This window comes from Cajanus cajan, chromosome 3 (assembly GCF_000230855.2).
Source record: "Cajanus cajan strain Asha chromosome 3, NIPB_CcT2T_4, whole genome shotgun sequence".
In the NCBI taxonomy this organism is placed as follows: Eukaryota; Viridiplantae; Streptophyta; class Magnoliopsida; order Fabales; family Fabaceae; genus Cajanus; species Cajanus cajan.
In genome coordinates this window covers 66,358,494-66,379,646 of record NC_138519.1, presented here as the reverse complement: position 1 = coordinate 66,379,646, position 21,153 = coordinate 66,358,494, and the positions used below count along the sequence as shown (strand labels likewise).

General features: G+C 26.8%; 1 protein-coding gene across 1 annotated transcript; it reads right to left on the bottom strand.

Annotated features, from left to right (window-relative positions):
* Window positions 1-14,980: 14,980 nt before the first annotated feature.
* On the bottom strand, window positions 14,981-19,913 carry LOC109816152 (PI-PLC X domain-containing protein At5g67130). The gene is made up of 9 exons (XM_020381041.3): window positions 19,591-19,913; window positions 19,423-19,488; window positions 19,206-19,328; window positions 18,980-19,117; window positions 16,990-17,088; window positions 16,532-16,835; window positions 16,149-16,372; window positions 15,774-15,860; window positions 14,981-15,618 (listed from the first exon to the last, which is right to left on the bottom strand). Exons 1-9 carry the CDS (start codon window positions 19,600-19,602, stop codon window positions 15,466-15,468), a joined length of 1,206 nt encoding a protein of 401 aa, XP_020236630.1. The 5' UTR covers window positions 19,603-19,913; the 3' UTR covers window positions 14,981-15,465.
* Window positions 19,914-21,153: the final 1,240 nt, after the last annotated feature.

Sequence of the window (21,153 nt, the reverse complement as noted above, 5' to 3'; positions counted from 1 at the left end):
AACTCTTAAAGATCCTTTGACCTTTAAAGTTCTAAAACAACAATACAACAATTAATCAATACATATCATAAAATTAATCAGTAAAGCTTAAAATACATAGTGTTACGAGTTACAATTCATTCTATATATTAAAGTCACGCCTATTAATCCATGTATAAAAATCAATCTAGCGACTAATAGGAATGACAAATGAATCCATTTATCCATCATCCATGTGATCCATCCATTAGTAAATTTATCTAATTCATCCATTACGATAAAAATAAATAATAGATTAGATTAGAGCCATCCATTTAATTTTATAGATGGTTAATAATATATCCCTTACTTTTTTTAGAATCCATTGAATCATATATTAGATGTTTATTAGATCGAGATTTAAAAAAAAAGACTATTTTGACATAAAAAAGTTTTGTGAATTATATAAGACTATAAAAAAATATAATAACTTACAAAGAAAAGAAAAAGAGAAATAAAATATTTTTAAAAACAATAATTAATTTTTAAAATATTACTTTTATGGATGGCTTGAATATTCATCTTTAAAAAATTTATTAATAAATAAATTAGTTAATTCTTCTACTTTAAATAAACTAATAAATTATTTTTATCTGTTATGATCGAATTCATCTAAATAATTATTTAATCTATTTATTTTCCATTTTTGTCGACCATCAAGATAATCAACCTAAATATTAAAAAAGAATATGCATAAATAAGTTATTTACAAAATATATTAATTATATATTCATAAAATTTCAGTCTAACAATTCAAGTTTCACTTGTACTCTATATTATCATTAAATATAAGAAAAAACACTGTTATTATAAAAATAAACCAAAAATGAAACACATACGAAAAGAACATTTAGTTATTATATAAAAACAATGTTAATTTATCTTTAGAAATATAATCAAATTCAATTGAGACCGAATATTCTGTGAAACAAAATTTAGGGTGGTCCTTTGACACCCCTAAATAAATCTGGCACAGTGCTCAAACAACCTTCCGTGAAGGACACAACTTAATCATCATATTGAAAGCCTTGAACTGTTGAATCGCTATAAAAAAAAGTTAAGCAGTGGCTATGCCTTGAAATTTGTGAAATGGTAATACTAAATTGGTGACAAGACAAATGAAGTGGCTAAATTAGCTCTGTGCTTTTTATGCATAGGTAATTTTAATAAATAAACATCAGGAATGGTGACCCTAGTTATGGTTAAAGTGATGCTAGTGGATCATGAGATATATGCTGGGAAAGCAAATAAATTAGCCCTCATGATTCATGAATTAGCTCTATAAAATCTAGATGCCTTTTCACTTTATAAATAGATTAGCCTATGCATATTAGAGTTACAATAAATAATAACAAAAACAAGTACTATGGCACCATGTCCCACGCATGGAAAGTCTCTGGAAAGAGAAAGATAGTGTGGAAACAAAGTAAAGGCTAGTTGGTCTTGTGATTCGCCCTAAGTAAGAATAATCTTTCTGCTTGATTCGTCTAATCTAATTTTTTAAAATGGAATAATCTAGTATAATCTTTTGACTAATAATTGAACTTACTTTCCACTCTGTTCAACCAATGGCTCACCACGTGTTAACTCCTCCTATGCTTTTTTTTTCTTTTCTTTCAAGATCATGCATATACACCAGTGTGGATTGGACGATTAGTGCGAGGTCCTTAATAACGTTCATTTTATTTTCAATAGCGACCTCTGACTCTAACTACAGGCCAGACTTTGAGGTGCTGCAGTTTCAACTTTCAAGCGATGCCAGACTTTGAGGCAGGGGTGTAATAGAATATCAATAACGCCTGAATCTAAATTAATTCTTATGATTTAATGAGTGTGGATTTTTTTTTTTAATTGTTCAAATAAGAATCTAAATTATTTCTTACAATTTAATGAGTGTGGAATTTTTTTTTATTGTTTGAATAAGAATCGACCTAATTTAATTAAAATTTGTCACTTTTTAATAACACATTTTATATTTTTAATTCGTAATTTAACATTGATTATATATAATAATATGTTATTGTAATTATTTATTTAGATAATAATAAATATTATATTTTTGAATTGATAATATTATAATAATATAATATATTTATTTTAAATTTTATTTTATGTTAATATTAATTATTTGAGTTAGTAATAATATAGTAATTCAATAAAATAATTTTAGAATTTAGTTTATATCATTATTTATTTTATCAATAAATAATATTATATTTAAAATAAGATATCAAATAATTTATTTTTTATAAAATACTAAATTTTTATAATAAATAAATAAATTTAATTATATTAATTAAATTAATTCAATCCAATCTAATTTATTTATGATTGAATTATTTTAAATTAGATATAAAAAAAACAAATTTAATCTAATCAAATTCATTAAATTTTAATGAAATCAGATGACATATTCATCTAAGTCGAATTGAAACCAATTCACTTATAACCCTTTTTAGGTCTTACAGTTTCAAGCAATGCCATTTATGTATATCTAAATCAATGGCTTTATATACAGTGTGTTGCATACATTAAAGTCCTGCAAGTGTCACTGAAAAAATAATAAAATTGACGTGTAAAGATGAGTAACACAACTATAATATTTATTATTAAAAATTATTTTTATTTAGATTAAACATATAATATATATTAATATATTATTAAAAAAAGTATAAATAAGAGCATCTACAATGGGAGTTGCTTATAAGCAACTCCCAACCACTTTAAATGGGTCTCATTGTACCACATCACTTATAAGCAACTCATATTATATTTTTACAATTTTTACTCTAATGAGAATTGCTTATAAGCACTCCAACTTTTATATAATTTATACTACACTTTTTAATACCTCACACTACACTTTATGATAAATTAATTATTATAATAATTTATGTACAGAAAGGGAAAAGGAAAGTGAAGAAAAAACAAACATAAAGTACAACAGAAGCAGGCAAGTACCCGTTGCTTCTGCAAGACACGGACCTAAAATTTTCTTTTCTTCTTGTGCCACGCAAGCGTACTCCAACGAGCGTTCCTTGTTGGAGACGGTGGTTGTGAATAAGAAACTCGTTAAGCACCGTGCGTTGGAGGTGCTCTAAATTATAGTAATATAAAATATTTTATTAAATATTCTTTAAAATTAATATTAAAATTATGTGTAAGTTTGTGTCAAATAAATTTATACTCATATATATTATATCTATAATCAAACTTTTTACATGTAATTAATATATAATCAAGAATGAACCGTGAATGTCAACAATCAAGAATAAACTAATTTTTTTTTCTACAAAATTTTACTCAATATTTATATAAATGGTGATTTTTTCAAATTTAATTTTTATAACATATTTATCAAATACAATATTATTTACGTTATGGTTATTAGTAATATTTTTTTATTCAAATTATTCTATCACAATTATAGATATTTTTTTACTGTGTCAATAAAAGAAAACGTATATTTAGTTATTTTATTTCATTTCCACCATTTTTTTAAGTATCCCATGTGATATAAAAAGATAAAACTCTAATCATTTGATTTCTTTTAAAAAGAACTTCATGGATAAAATTGGAAATTATATAAGGATAAAATAATAAAAATAAACATAATAAAGTGTTAATAACAAATTTGAATCGAGGAGATACACATTAAAAAATAAAATATAATAATAACTATTGATTAAAAAGTCAGCATAAATATTATAATTAATTTTAAATTTATATAAATTTATTTTTATTATAATTTTTCATCATTAACTTTAATTAATAAATATTATTATACTTTATTCTAAAAAATACACTCTTCATTTTAGAGGAACAAAATCCGTTATAATAATCCCATTTAAAATACTAATAGAAAGATTTATTTTGAGAGTACACATGCATACACATATATATAATATTTGTTAAGAGAAGTAAATTTTACTTCTATAATTTTTATGATAAAAAATATAAACTTTTGAGTATTAATTAAAAGATAAAGATTGTTTGTTAATTTTTTTTAAAAAAAAGTGTTTTTTTAATTAAATACAAATATTCTATTTTTAAGGTGTTCATTTAATTTTTTTTCTTTTAAAATGAATAATGTTTTAAAAAAACATCTCTCATTGATTTATTAAAGAATTTTTTTTATAAAATATTTATATATAAATTTTTTTTTTAATTTAAATAACAGACCAATTATTAATGTACAAAAAAAAAAAAAAAAAACCTCACATGAAATTGTATAAGCATGCATGTATATATAAATGGGGGCAGTAGGCCAGGTTCCAATTATCAGATTCAGTTGTGGTCAAAGTTTGAATCTAGTCCAGAATTATTGCATCTATATCTGTCTTATGCTTATATCTATAAATTAAAATTAAGTTATATAAGATATGGTTGTGCTTTCAAAGCAAATGTTAAATGGAAATTTTAATGTACATCCAATCACGGAAGAAAAATGATGCCCATTGTGTGCATGGGTGATGCAACTCAAGCTCAATCTTGCTTAGAACTTACATCTTTATGATAAAGGATCTTTTTCGCTGATATTTTCGCGAAATAAGTTTTTTTTATTTATTGAATTGTATCAATTAATATAATATTTTTTAATTATAAAGTGGATGTATAAAAAAATTAAAAGTAAACTTTTAATATTTAAATTTGTTATGGCGATAGAAAAGACATATATAAGACTCGAGTTTTTCATAAGTATATATTTAATTTATTGAAAAAATATGTATTCAACTCTAAAAGTTCTTGTCTTTAACTTCCTTTTTAATATCTTTTTTGAGGGTAATTTACAACATATTTCACTTTTCAGGTATAACATGAAAAATGGGTAATTATTTTATGACTTTCTAAAATTGGAATTTTCATCTTAGTCTTAAGTAATTACTATATCATTTACTTACTATAAAGATTATGGTGTCAACGTTTGACCAAGGTACTTTGTCGATTAGAAGTGATCAACTTAGGTCATCTCGAGATAGTCAACTAAGAGTTTTTGACTTGGAGGTGATCGACTTGGGAGATTGACCATAAAAGTCGTCTTGAGGAGGTCGACTTGGGGAGACCGTCTCTAGGACAAGTTACAAGCTAACCTTGGATTGTATAGGCCAACATCAAGTTGAGCTAGAGATTGATGTTGATCCATATCAAGTCAAACTAAAGGTTGACGTTGAACCGTCAGAGCTAGAGATTGGTGCAAATCATTAATTATACTAAACAAAACTATCGATACTGAAAAATTTGATTGTTTATGGAAATAAAGAAAATGCTTATAAATGTAATATTTTTTTTAGTATTTTTATGAACACTCAGAATACAAAAGTTGATTTTAACAAAATGAAATATGTTGGAGTTTAACTTCACCAAACAATCTTCTTATGTTTATAAACAAATTTTAATCTACTTAGAAATTATCATCTAACTCACAAATATACTCAAACCTTAATTTCTTCTTACAAGTTAGAGTCTAAACTTCTTAATTAAGTTATCAATTTCTTGTGTAACTTATTCAAGAAGCCAACTTTAAAAACAAGAGCTTATGAATGACTAATAGTAGTTACTTTATTCGTAGAGGTAAACACCATTAGTTGCTCTACTTCAATCAAAGGTTTACAAGTATTTTTCAATCACTTTTTAAACTCACAAAATCAAGTTAAGAGAGATCAAAAAATAACAAACATCAAACAATGAAGAGAGCAATAATATTGAATGATAACTAGGATTAATAACTTAGAACGTGAACATGAGAATAGGTATAGTTATATCAAACCCCAACAAGGTTGCTAGCTACACATAGATATGGAACACAAGAAAAATATAAAAATGAGATACTTAATCGTTAAATGAAGAAATTCACATTTAGTTAAGACAAGGAATAACAAAAAATGAGCTTTGGAAGTGTGGCACTAAGTGTGAAATTTCATGCTTGGCGTCAGAAAACTAATCAACTTGCTAAATTTTGTGGAAAGTTGGTGCTAAACTTAAGATTCCATACTTAATGCCAATACTTAACCAATTTTTTTTTCTCTCTTGATATTTTACCAAGTTTTCCACTTGCTTCTCACAATGTTTCTCATGCTTTTTCTTCTCATCTACAAAATAACATCAAAAAGATTGTAAATTTCTTAAAAACTTAAGTTATAAACCAAAGTTAACTTTATATAAACTAAAATAAATTTGACTCAAATCAATGACTCAAGTTAAATAAAATAAAGATAACTGTTTCAATTTATACCACAAAATTAAAATAAATATGACACTTATCAAATAAACACGCAAATCATATTTTTATTAGGCTGATCTTAGGGGACAAAATTCATAGCAAATATAAAAATAAAATGTTCAAAATAAGAAGAGTTTCAATGTGTAATATGTCATATGTAAGACCTTGTCTTGTCTACTCCATTACTATCATATACCAATAAAGAAAACTTGAAAAATTCTAACCAGTGTCCTTAGTAGATTGGTTAAGAAATCAAAAGTATAAAGTTTTTATTAAAAATATATTTGCACATTTATTCTCTGTAAAAACTTTCTATGTATTGATTTATTAATCAATACCTTAAGAACATTGGTTAGTAATATCCACAAAACGTTTAACAAATATTCTTAACTCACACATTAACATATATAATAATATCTATATCTACTATATCTATAATAAAAAGGAAAATATTTTTTTAATAATTATGACATTAACATATAATATTCACTGACTTTACGATTACTCTTTCGGACTTTTTTATTTGATGTTTTAACAATTTTTTTATTATTTTAATTTTATTGTTGTTTTATAACATATTAATATAAAATTAAATGTTTTTTTTTTCTCATCATACTACTACCATTATTAATGTATTTTTAAAAATTGTTGAGAGTCTAAAAATTTTTAAAAATTACATAATTTATTTTATAAAATCGAACATATTAAGTATATTTTTGAAGTTCTATGTGAAAATCTTAAATATGAAATAAAATTAAAGCAACATTAACTTAAAAAATTATTACACATAATAATCTGGACAGTTGAGTTGACAATAAAAATAAAAAAGACGCTGGTAATAAAAATCTATAGTTTAGAAGGCTTGAGCTCTAGGTCAATCTATAATATAAACCATTCATTTAAAGCATTATGTGAATGGAGTAAAAAATTATAGTATAAAGTGATTTTTCGATCCTAGTCACCTAATTCAGGAAACAATCATAGCAGACTTATCTTCATCCATACGACATATTCTTATTGCAACTTCTTTTTTAATCATAAATTGAAATTGATTTGAGCTTCATTAATAACACGTGGAATCTATGAACTTTCATGAATTTTCAATTCAATCATTAAAATTCTATGTATTAAAAGATTGAGTTAAAGGGGTTTCGTAAATGATTTTTCTTTATCTAATGAGATCAATATATAGAGTTATAAATATATCATATCTTTAATACATAACAAGATTTTTATCGCTTCAAAGTTAAAGCAAATGATCCATTAAAAATATTAAATCAAATAGTTTAGATTCATTGTAGCGTGAAGTAGATGTGAAAAAACTAAAAAAGTAGAAACAAACAAAACAAAATAAAAAGTTTTATTTTAAATTTTATTTTATTTTTTCTAAAGTTTGTTAGAATAATTGGTTACTTGTTATAAGTTTATTAGAGAATATTATTAGTCCTAATTAGCTTTCTATATAAAGTATTTACGCACTTTCTAGTCTTTATATAGAATTTTTTATCAAATTATAAAATGATTTTTTATGATATTTCTCTCCTCTATTTCGAGATTCATGATATGATTACAATATATTTTTGTCCTATTTTTCCTTAAACATTTTCATATCATTTTTCTAAGATAATATTAGAGTCTATCGAAATAAGTGTGGTTAACTTTATCGTATCACTTATTATTTAATTTTTTATCTTACAAGTAATAGATGTACAATTTCGCAAATTTCACATTAGATAAAAAATATTCAATTCTCGATAAGAGTTTAAAATTTCAAATCAACTAGTGAAATGATCATATTAATGTATATAAACAGAAAACATTCCTTAACTTGCAAACTATTTTTTATAGAGTTAAATTAGGCATACAGTGCATTCATTTATATATCAACATATATAAGAAATTTTAAATTAATTATTTAAAAATTATATATAAGATCATTTTTAATTATTTTATTATGCATATTTTTTTATGATAATAATACGTGAAAAATTAAATTTAATATAAAAATATAAAGTCTTCCCTATACTTACCCTTTGAATTTGTGCTTTTCTATTCACTCTTTAAAAGGCAATTGTTTAATATTGTACCCTTATATGTTTTCATCTGATCTATCTGTCAGGCCTATGACCAATCTAGTTACTACAGTTATGAATCAATGTGATCAATTGTCGATAAGGTAACGATTTCACTAAATGTATCATCTAATTACTATAGTTATTAATTCTTGACCCGTGACCAATTTGCTTACTAGGCCCATGACTAACTTATTTCATAGGCCCATGACTAACTTGCTTACTAGCCTATGGCTGATCCATTTTTGACCCAACATCTCAATAACTATTGATTCACAATAAATCTACAGATCATCATGATATATACACCTCCTTTTTTTCTTCTTTTTTTCTTCTTTTTTTTATTATTTATAAGTATACCCCTTTCTTTTAAAAAAATAATAATTAAATTCTTAAAATACCCTTAATTTTTATTATTTTTAAATTTTAAATTTTACACTCTTAATATTTAATTTTTTTTGCTTTGCTCTACTTACTTTGTGAGCTAAAGAAATGGGCATGAGATGAGAGTATCCATTGATGTGCTTCACGCAACCCTTGCTTATAAGGCAATTCATTGCCTACAAATACCACAAGTAACATTTTGATTGAAAGAAGGAGAAGGTGAAGAAAATGAATAATAACACATACACTAAAAAAAAAGTAAAAAGGAAAAGAAAGCATAGATTGAGAAAAGCAACAAGTGGAAAAAACCAACACCACCTAAAGTTATGTAGAAATTGGTATTAGAGGTGTAAACTAGTAGAACACAATTTGACACTTAAAATTTCGATTTGATTTATAAAGCATAATTTGATACTTAAAGTTTGGGTTTGATTTATAAATTAAAAAAAATCGTTCAAGTTTAACTGATTTATTTAAATGAGTGTGATTGAAAGTTTGAAATTGATATGTTAAATGAATAATGTTTGATAATATTTTATAAGCAAAACCATGTGTTTAATATATAATATATGAAATTTAAAAAAATTTAGACTATTACATTTTTATAATATAGTAAATAAAAAAAATTATAACTTCTTTACAATATATATATTTTTTTAAAAGAGACTTCAAATTCAACTTTAACGGTGTCAACAAAATCTTACAAATTTTCATAAGGAATATGTAGGGGTGGGCAAAAAAAACTAAACTGAACTGAACTGAACTGAACTGGTGGTGAACTGTACTATAAAAAACTGAACTGTTTGTAAAAAAATTGAACTGAACTGTTTAAAAAAAAACTGAACTGAACTGAACTGTTATAAAGTTGAACTGTACTGAACTATAAAAACTGAACTGAACTATAAAAATTGAATTATTTTTATAAAAGAATAAAAATTAAATGTGTTTAACATATTATGTCTTAATGGATTAGCTCGATAGTCTAATAACCAAAACTTAAAAAAAAAGTGATCTGAAATTTTTTTTTATCAATTTTGTCGAACTTAACGGATCAATTGAGCTATGTTGAACTACTTATTTTTAGGCTTAAAATTTACTGAGTTTGTTTGACTTAATTTTATATTTTTTCCTTTGAAAAATTTAAATAAAATAGAAAATAAAGTAAAGTTGGCAAATGTGTCCTATTTTGATAGATCAATGAGTCAAAATTGTTCAATTCAAAATATCATAACAGTTTAGTGCAGTTTAAATTGTAGTTCAGTTCATGTTTTTATAGTACAGTTCAGTTCAGTTCAATGACACAAAAGAATAGTTCAGTTCAGTTTGTCTGAACTAATGTTTAGTTTAGTTCAGTTCATATGAACTACTTTTAAGTTCAGTACAGTTTTTATAAGTTCAGTTTAGTTCAGTTCGTTTTGCCCACCCTGTGAATAATCAATTTTATCCGGACTCACAAAAGTGATGAAATAGACATCTACTATGAAGGGAAAGAGCTCCCGAAACATGCCGACAAGAAGACAAGACTTTAGAGGGCCCAAAAGCACAAATTAAGTATTTTTTTTTTTTGGGCGTTCCAGAATTGGAACGGGCCGTTCCAAAATCGGAACGGGCCGTTCCAAGGTCCAGAACGGGCCGTTCCAAGGGTCCAAAAAGGCCAAAAACCTTAATTTGGAACGGGCTGTTCCGAAATTGGAACGGCCGTTCCTAACCGGAACGGGCCGTTCCTACATCTGGAACGGGCCGTTCCAAGCTGTTCCGGTCTAAAAAATTGGGTGTTATTCTCAATACTGGAACGGGCCGTTCTGATTTCAGAACGAGCCGTTCCAGTATTGAATTTCTCACACAACGGCTTAACTTCAGAGCTCGAAATTTTTTCTCTCTCTCTTCCCCCTCTCTTTTGTATTTCTTAAGATCTGTGAGACATCTCTGTAGTGTGAAAGGTAGCCAAAAAGCACCTTCTTGATCATCATATTCGAAGATTCAATTCATTTGGTATCGTTCTTTTCTTAACTTCTTTTTTTTCTTTTATTTATTTATTTATTATTATTATTATTTTATTTTTGTTTGTTTGTTTATTTATTTTTGCTTATTGTTTGTATATAGTGAATACGATTTGTTGCCTTTAAGATTATTATTTAAAAAAATATATTTAATATACGACCAATAATAATGTTAATTGAATAACATTTTTATCTTTAACATTATTAGGTCCTGGGGTTTAATGACTAGTCATTTGCTAGCTTAAATTCTCATATATGAAATTTCTTTCTAAAGAGTAAAGATCTGTTGCAACCAATAACATTAATTAAATAGCATTTCTATTTTTATCGTTATTGAAGGGATTTATTGATTAGCCATTTGCTAACTTGGATCCTTGTGCAAAATTTATTTCTTTAAATAAAAATATAAACATAATTTTTCTTATGTACATTTATTTTTATGGTTAATGATATTAATTGAGTAGAACTTCTACCCTTTAATATCATGTAAATCATAAAAGTTAATATAATACTTATTCATTGTCCTACACTTTAAGCATAATTTAGTATCAACAAATAAAAGTCAATAACATGGATTGAATAGCAATTCTATCTTTCATGTTATTGGAAGGGTTTATTAATTAGCCATTTGCTAACCCAAATCCCTATAATTTTCTAATAAAAATAAAAAAGGAGGCATCTCAGATTAAAGAAAATATATCTCACATACGTTTTTTTTGAGGAATAAATTAAATATTTATAAATTTATATAATGTTGCGCAATTAATTAAAGGTACTGTTTTACAGGCGTTGTAGGGTGTTAATACCTTCCCTACACGTAATCGACTCCCGAACCCAACTTTAATTTTAAAGATTATCCTTTAAAGGGTTTTCCAATGTTTTTTCTCTTAAAATAAAATATTGGTGGCGGCTCCATTGAATATAAAAATGTTAGCGTCATCCCGTCGTGATCCCGGTTACGACACACCCCTAGGAATATGTAAACAACAAAGACAAGTGTAATCCTTATCATCAATTTTAATAATTGAGCTATTCAAAAGTTGTTAATGTGAAAATTTTAAAATTTGGCTTTGATTCACTTAAATAATTTAGCTCAATCTCAAGTTTAAACTTATTGAATTAAACAAACGAACTTGATGGAACATTTAAATGTGAAACATGAATAATTTACAAATAGCTAAACTCATTAACATCCATATCCATATTGCTGAATTTTCTGCATCGAGTATAATCCTAATTTTAGTTGCTCAATTAATTATGCATGTTGATTTTGCAATGTTAATTTGAATAATCATTTTCATTAATGTTTATACAATAACTAAGATGAAGATGACTCCAAAGCATTATGACATATGACTAATTCCTAATCGATTTTTTTTTTTTTTTTTTATATTATCAGTAATTGAAATTTATTTGATAAAACATAAATGCATACGTTCACAGTCTCTATTTTATAAACTTGTTGTATCGGATTGTTAATTCGGTCCAATTCATTTTCTTCTGATAACAAGGTAGGATCATAATATATACACCTCCTTTTTTATTTTTATTTTAATAAGTACTTTTAAAAATAATAATTAAATTCTCAAAATATCTTTAATTTTTAATTTTTTAATTTTTTAATTTTTTAATTTTATACTCTTAATATTTAATTTAACACTTTTTTACATACTTTTTTTCTTTATTTTCACATGCACCACCTTAATTTTTCTTCACCTCCACCTATTTTAGTAGATAATTTTAATTCTTTTAGTTTTACATTATTTTTTTCCTTCCTCTTTCAGTTTTCTCGCTGATTTCACTATCTATATAATACTTTAGAATAGTGAAAATGTCTTTTTCATAACACTAAACTTAATATTAAGATTTTTGGAAGGATGAAAGGAAAGGAAGTGTTGGAAGAAAAAATGTATGTCTAGTTTGATAGAAATTATAAAAAAAGCTACACGTATTTATAATGTTGTCGCCTACTAATTTTATGATTTGGGTTCATGTAAAAAAGTGAAAGAGGTGAGAAAATAAGAGAGTAATATAAAAATCAAGAGAAGTAAAACTACCCATTGAAATAGGTGAGGAATTATAGGAAGATAAGATGGTGCATGTGAAAATTGAAAAAAAGAAGGAAGGAGATGTGAGAAAAGAAAAAATAGTAAATTAAAAGTTAGAGATGTAAAATTAAAAATTTTAAAAATAAAAAATTATAAATATTTTTAAAAGAATATAAAAAAAAATAAAGGAGATGTATTTATAAAAAAAGGAGGTGTATATATCATTAGCCAACAAGGTATGGCTCGGCCCAGTGTTTTTTTCTCTTTTCCTCTTGTCGAACCATGCCATAACCTAGTAACAAGGGTGGGCCCGGCTAAGTCTGAACCAATGGTGATGATAAATACACCTCCGTTTTCATATAAACACACCCTTTTTTTTATAAAATATATAAAATATCTAAATTATCTTTTTTAAAATATATATATATATATATATATATATATATATATATATATATATATATATATATATAATTTTTAAATTTGCACCCCGCACCCCTCTTCTTTCTCTTCCCCGCACCCCTCTTCTTTTTTCTTTTTCCCGCACCTGCACCCTTCTTCTTTCTCTTCCCTGCACCCCTCTTCTTCTTTCTTTTTCCCGCACCCCGCACACCTGTTCATTCTCTTCCCTACACCCCTCTTTTTCTTTCTTTTTCCCGCACCCCCTTCTTCTTTCTTTTTCCCCCACCCCTCTTTCTGAAATAGTAAAGTTTTTGTTCTGAAAATTACTTTCCGGAATAATAAAGTTTTTATTCCAGAAAGTATTTTCTGGAAAATTTTTGTTACACGATTCCGGAAAGTACTTTCCAGAATACTAAAGTTACTGTTCTGGAAAGTTCTTTCCGGAATTATATAAGAAACAAACTTCCAGAAAATGCATTTTGGAATAATAATTTTACTATTCCGGAAAGTACTTTCTGGAATGCTAAAATTAAATTTCGAATCTTATTTTCCAGTATGACAAATTTAACTTGCGTGTTTCTTTATCTCCTCATTCACTATCGTCGTCTACGATTCTGTTGTCCATAAGTAATGTTAAATAAGTTAAAAAAAATTATAAATATAAAATGTAATTTAATATATTAATTTGTACCTTGTATTGAATGTAGAGAATAATGAAGATTGAATGAAAAATTAAGGTTTAAGAAATAATAGAGTAAAAAGTGAAAAAGGATTTAAAAGATAGAAAGATAAAATATGATTATGTTGATTGTAAAAGAAGAAAAATCAAGAATGAAAAACGAAAAAAAATAAAATCATCAAAAAATGACTAGAGTGATGAAAAAAGAAAATAAAAAAAAGAAGAAGAAAGAAAAAAAAATAAAAAAAAAAGAGATGAGTAAAAAATAAATTTAAAAATAGAACTTAAAATAAAATTTTAATTAGATTAATATTTTAAAAATTTTATTTATAAAAAAAAAAGAGATTGAAGGTGTACTTATAAAAGATAGGAGGTGTATATATCATCAGCCCTGAACCTAAGGTGTTTTTATTTTAATTTTGACTATTGGGCCCATACCAATTTCTTGTACAAAAATATAAGCCTAAGCCCCCAAACCAATTTTTAATCTCATCAAATTAAATGTCCCAGTAATGATAAAAAAAAAAAAAAACAAACAAACTACCCATACTTAAAAAAGTAATTTTTTTTTAGCATGGATCAATCTAATATCTTTTATATTATTATGGCTAAAATAGAATTTTGGTATTTTATTTTTATTTTAGATTTCAGTTTGGTTTTTAAGTTTAAGAAGTTTCACTTTACTTCCTAAAAGTATTTTTACTAGTCGAATTGGTTTTTTTTTTTTTTTGTCAATTTTTTGCATCACACATCGTCACAACTTAAAGAAACCAAAGAGAAACTCTTTAAAATTTTGAGAACTAAATTGCAACTAAAAAAACAAAAATATATTTTAACCTATTATTATTTATTGTTTATATAACATCATTAACAAATCATTGGTTCGAATATAAATGAACTTAGATTTCTCATAAGATCTCATATTTAAATTTTGTAGACAGAAAAATCGTAATTAAAAGAAATGAATTTATTAAATTTGGATAACCAAAATCCTAAACAAAGATTAGTAAGCGACAATCTTTAGGTAGAGATTAAGTTACTCCAATAATAATTTTTGGTAAAATTATTCTACTCAATTTCAACAATCAAACTATTAAATTAAATTTTTTTATAAATAAATATACTAGTTTTTAAAAGTTATTTGATAGTTGGTGATATAAATTTAAACTTGCGTATAATATATTTCTGATGAGTATACATTAATTTTATAATTTTACAAGACATTAAATTCATTCTTACATAATAACATTACCTAAGGTAGAAAATTAAAAAAATAATAGTAGTACTCTGAGTCAGTGGTATATTAAAGGCTTATCTTACACAAGGTGTATAGCTATGTCAAATATACCCATGGATAATTGTTACATGGATTGTATAATTTTTGGTTCGAGTGCGCCATTAAATCAATGATAGCATACCCTTCACCACATGTTGCACACTCATAACTCAGCAATATTAAGTTAGAGATCAGAATCCATTGCATACCCACTATGACTTAAAAATTACAACTACACCTTCCAAAGCTCCTCTCTCAAAATTAAAATCAAATAAAAACCATTGCACAGCACCCAAAAATGGTTTCTTTTCTTCACACACTTTCTCCTACTCTCTTCTGCATGCATTTTATCAAGGGGAATTATGTTCACAATGCCACGAGCATAGCCCCAAAAACAATGGTGGCATAAGACCACACTGGCTTGCAATTTCTAATGCCAAAGCTAGAGTCACGTGCTGCTGCATTGGGAGGAGTGGCTATAGCCTCAGGTTGCTGACATGCTCCAAATGTCATGTTAGCCTGAACAAATCCAAATTCATCACTCTTTAGCCAAACTCAAGAGGACCTCAGCAAAAATTATTACTATTGGATCACATGTTCTTGAGTAATCTTTATATGACACGTATCATGTGTCACACATAGATTAGTCTGATCATGTAATAATTTCTCCTTACCTTACACGAGGCTATGTTTTCACATCCACATACTAGATGACCATTGGCAACATCTATTGCTTCTGGAGCTCCTTCTCCATCGCTCCTCTGAAACATCAATGTAAAAAAGTTAACTATGTATACTTGCAAAAATATCCTCTTAAAGACTTGTTTAGATAGACTTTTTCACAGACACATGAAAAATAAGAAAATATGAAAGAAAAGTGAAATAAACTTTTGTATATCCTAAAATTAGTTTATGCATTTTAGTTCATAGAAAAACTAATTTTATTTTTCTTTCTTATTTTTTCTCCAAGTACTTCTGAGGAAATTTATTAAAAAAAAAAAAACTTCCTCTATAAGATGATCATATGATGAAGGGTAATATTATAAGACCTTGTAGAAATCAACAGCAATGAAATTAGGCCAACGTTTGGCAGCTGCTTCATAACAAGTATTGACCATGCTAAGCAAAGGAGCCGAATTGTCCTTGCAAGATTTGGTCACATCTGGAATATCTCTAAAGAAATTCACTAGAACTAATGATCTTGATGTTGTGTTCATAGCTGGTGACTCTGCACGATTTGGGCATGAACCAGCCTTCATCCCTCCATTTCCATCTGCAAATTGCATTCTCAAAACCCCATTACCATTAATGTACCAATATCAGGAATACCAGCAACACACTCTAGTTAAAGCATATGAAAAATTACCCAATCATGAGTTAAAATTCATTAAATAAGGAATGAAAATATTAATAAAGAATGTTTCAACCTTACATTGGTTTTCCACTAAATATCTCCATTCATAAGCTATCCCTTCAGAAGATTCCTTAGATGCTTTTGAAGTGAAGACTACTAAACGCTGATTCTTCTTGACCATATCATCTACCGTTGGCCAATTTCCACCATTTTTGGGCATTCTCGACACTGGAAACCAGAATTTTCTCAGTCCAGCAGCATCAAACACCTTTGTTAGGCCTTTTGGAGATGTTACATAATCCTCAATGAAAATTGTAACAATCTCTGATGGGTTTGAGTCTAGAAATACTTGAATCTCTTTGAGAACATTGATGGCAGGTTGCTGCATTGTTCAAATTTTAGGTAAGTATTAATTGTTGAAAATTTGAAATCAAAGCGTGACCAGATTTCATAGTCACTGAGAAATACAATTTTGTCATTGCATTATTCTTATTTTGGAACAGCAACTACAACTAAGACATTTCTTAATTACTTACAAAAGCTGTATAGTTGTAGCATTGGCCACCAAATGAGTGACACAGCCAAACATCATTCTGGAAGTCGTACATGTCAAGCATCAACCCTCGTACACCATTCTGCGACAGAAATGTGAAATGTATGCATAAGGTTACAAAACTCTTGAACTCAAATCATTTTACATTTCTTTTAAGCATGGCTAAATTCACAAGGAATAACTTCTCTTTCATCTGCTTTGTACTATGTATCTTTGATTGTTTTAGTAAAAATGATGCTATTCAATTCGTATCATGTTTGGTTTTACAATAAAAAATTGATTCTGATTCCAAAATTGATTATGAGCAGAAACAAATTTAAGTAGTTTTTTTATTTTTTTATTTTTACGTTGGATAAAAGATTTTATAATGAGTTTTACCGTTAACTTGATAATTAAAAATTAAACATAAATTACATAATATCAAAGTCAATTTTACAAAATCAATTTTGCCAACGTTCTTTAAACACAATTATTTTTACTATGAGAATACAAATTAGATGTCTTTACTGCTTTGAACATTGACCCATTCCTTCATGGCTCATGCCTGTTGTGCCAACAACTCTAAACGTGTCAATAAAAATATTAAAACATTCTAAATACAAAAAGTAATTAACGTTGCACACCAAGTCTCAAACAACCTAAACTAGTAATAACTTGAACTATTCAACTATGGAAAAAACAAATCCTACTTGTTAAGTCAATTTGATATATAAATCCCCACATGCAAGATGTTCTTGTATATAGGAAAACAGATAATGGCATCTTCCTTAGTGGTGGGCCTTCAACAATGTAAGCATGTCATTAAAAAGATTAAAAAAATTCCATTTCACATTAAGTCCCTAACTAATCCAACTAAACTAGTAACTAATTGAACTTTTTTTTTATCTGTAACTATTTCAACTATTCAACAGTGTAAAGAATATCTATTTGTTTAGTTATTTTAAAATAAAATTTCTCACATGGCACAATTCAGGCTAAACTTTCATAATAGCAATTTATCCTGCAGCAAGCAACCCCCATAACCACTTCTAGACTTTTTCAGTTAAAAAATTAATTGAAAAGAAAGATTGTTCTGCTGCAATGAGCAGAATGCAGAAGCTTTACTTTCCCGGTAAGTAGAATGAAAACAATGAGAGACACGACAAATGATTTCCCAACAGCTGCTTAAAGTTTCAAAGTTCTTTCCTTTTCTTAACTTCCACTTTTCTGGAATTCAAATTTCTCCTAGTAACCAAATACCATTATTTACAAAATATTTACAAAACTTGGATACACTAAATATTTCTGCTATTCTTTTTAATTAAAATTAGTTTAATAGACATATATACATTTTCAGACTGTTAATCATTAAAAATTATCTTTAGGATCACGTTTATAAAAATCAATAAACTCACCTCTTATCATGCATATACCATAAGTAATGTTATATTTTTCTACCAATTTTCATACAAATCTTCTTACTACCTTAAAAATAAAATATTTAATGTCTTGAAGATATAGAACACATTTAATACTTACCATATAAAAGAAGTACGAGGATTAATAGGAAAAAAGTTACAAGAAAATTTAGAATTATTCGTGTATTATTTATTGTAAGAAAAATATTATTAATATATCCTCAAACATACTCATTTCTCTAACACCTACCCTCTAACATTCTTATTTTCTCCAACACATTTACTTCAACTTACTATTTATTAAAATTTAACACTATAATTATGCAGTTTTAAATGGACTTTAACAATTAATAAAGACTTCATTAAGAGAGAATATGTTAGGTATCTTATATGACTACCAATACTATTTCTCTTTTATAATTAAGAAATACTTTTTATTTTTATTTTTTTTTATAGAGAAACTCTAAAAAAATATTTTTAGCTGGTGCTCAACCAAACTCTAATATTAAAAGATAAGCAACTCCATACACTTTTTGTTAAAAAAATAAAAATGAATGAAAATGTAACAGAACCCACATTAAGCTGGTCTGTGATGGTGTCCTGCTGATTCGTGGGAGCCAGAATAACAGAACCCGTCTTTGATTTCTGACCCAAAACCGCAAATGAATTATGCGTCGTCAGCCATGAATACCGATTAAACGCCAAACCTTTTACCTATTCAAAAACAGAGACACACTTCATGAGACACCACTTTCATTCATGCAAAACCTCAAAAAACTCAAAAAAATGAAAAAGGTGAGACCTTTGAAGTGGGGTTGATTGGCTGTATGCGAGTACACCGTGGTCGCACGTTTCCATTCGCCACGCACGTTTCGCAATGCAAACCCGAGTCGCAGTTCCTGTTTGCCACGCATGTTTGTCCTTCCTGTTTAAGAATGTCGGGTTCATTCAGAAACCGGTTCATCAAAGAAAAAAGCAAAAAAAAGTTACCGAAAAGGGTTAAAGTTGTTACTTTGTACCTTGAGAGCATATGAGAAATGGATAAGGAGCAAAACAGCGAAAAGGGTCGTTGCGAGTGTCGGCTTCTGCGAGGAAAAAAAAAAAGAGAGAGAGAGAGGAAAGTGAGGTCTCTGTTTTAGAACAGAGGAAAAACAGAGGATGAGGAAGAAGGAAGTTAGAGCATCTACCTGTAGGTGCATGATTATTGATAGTGTGAGAGGGAAGATGAGGTATTGTCGCCTTTATCTGTCGGTTACAGAGATTGAATGCGAAATTTGAATTCCAAAAGAGTGCAATGCAAGATGTGAACAAGACGTGGGAGCTAAACGTGAACCATTTTATAGCACCTTTATCTGTCAGGGTGTTCACTAATCATCTTCTCTTAACCAAAACATATCTATGTTAAATAAACTCCTACTTGTACTACTACACCCTTTTTATATTAGACACCACACAAAGGGAAAAATCTCTAATATTTATGCTAATACCATCAAAGTTTGTTAATTTTAATGACATTTGTTTTGAAGTATGTTACAACTTTTGCAAAAATCATAATTTCAAGAATATTATTTTTTAGAATATTTAAAAATGTGTTTGATAATATTTTAACCTTGTTAAAAATATTTTAAAAATTTGAAATTAATTAAAAGAATGAGTTAAAATATAACTTTTCACTTATCCATAAGAATACAATTTTTTTTTATTTATATTTTATCATGGGGAACCAAAATAAAGTGAATGATGATGTTACTATTTTTTTGAAAATAAATTATATTTAAGGATATTCTTTTTGAAATTCTAAACAAATGTGAGAATATGACATTTTCAATTTAATATTTTTGGAGATGAATTTTTAATCCGTCAAATAAAGATATACTAATAAGAAAATTTTGAATTTATTAATTCGGTAGTAAATGTGATGAGTCATGAGTGTGTGAATTGTGATAATCCATAATTAAAATGCATGGTTGGTCCAACCCTAAATAACCCTAGCTTGAGCCTTGAACTACCAAAAGAAACTGAAAGAGAGAGAAAAAAAGAAGTAAGATTTTGATTATTTGTTCATTTACAAAAAAAAATATAATAGTAATTATAACAATTCTTAAATTTCTAAATACATCCCTTCAAATTTTTTTTTCTTCTAAATACAGGAATATTTTAAAGGAATATTTTGCAGTGAACTGTTTTCTGGTGAACCTTGTAAAGTGGGTTAGCCCATCGTATAATAATGCAAAACCTTTGGGCTCCATATTTTGTGAAAGGATCAAATTCTAACTTCCACATGTAACAAAGGAAAAAAAAATCTTCTTAATAATAATAATAATTATTATTATTATAAATAAAATATTTTAACTATGTGATGACAACTTAACACATTTTATTTTTTTTTTAAAAAACCCATGGAATAGTTTATTATAATTAACTCCCTTTTTATATATATATATATATAAATAAATATAAGCTAAAAGGCAACACCTAACCACAACGTTAGAAAAAAAATAAAAATGAACCCGTTGACCATGGTTTATTGGTTTCCATCGTATTTGATAAGATCAATGCGTAGTTTATTTTTTAAAAGGAAACTATTTATTAGTTGAAAGTATTTATAATGTTTTATAATAAATAGATAAATTTTATTTGTTAGAAAATAAAGCCAAGAATGTTTTTTAAAACTAATGTTATGCGTACAACCTAAAATATTAGTATTTTGAATAATTTCTTATAGATAGTAAGAGGTCGCATATATAGGT

Bases quoted from the DNA above. Each gene is read 5' to 3' on its own strand.
- LOC109816152 (XM_020381041.3), bottom strand. The intron at 16,836-16,989 runs GTAAGTAATTAA...TGAACAATGCAG, and splicing joins GCTACAACTATACAGCTTTT to CAACCTGCCATCAATGTTCT. The intron at 15,619-15,773 runs GTAAGGAGAAAT...GGATTTGTTCAG, and splicing joins AAAACATAGCCTCGTGTAAG to GCTAACATGACATTTGGAGC.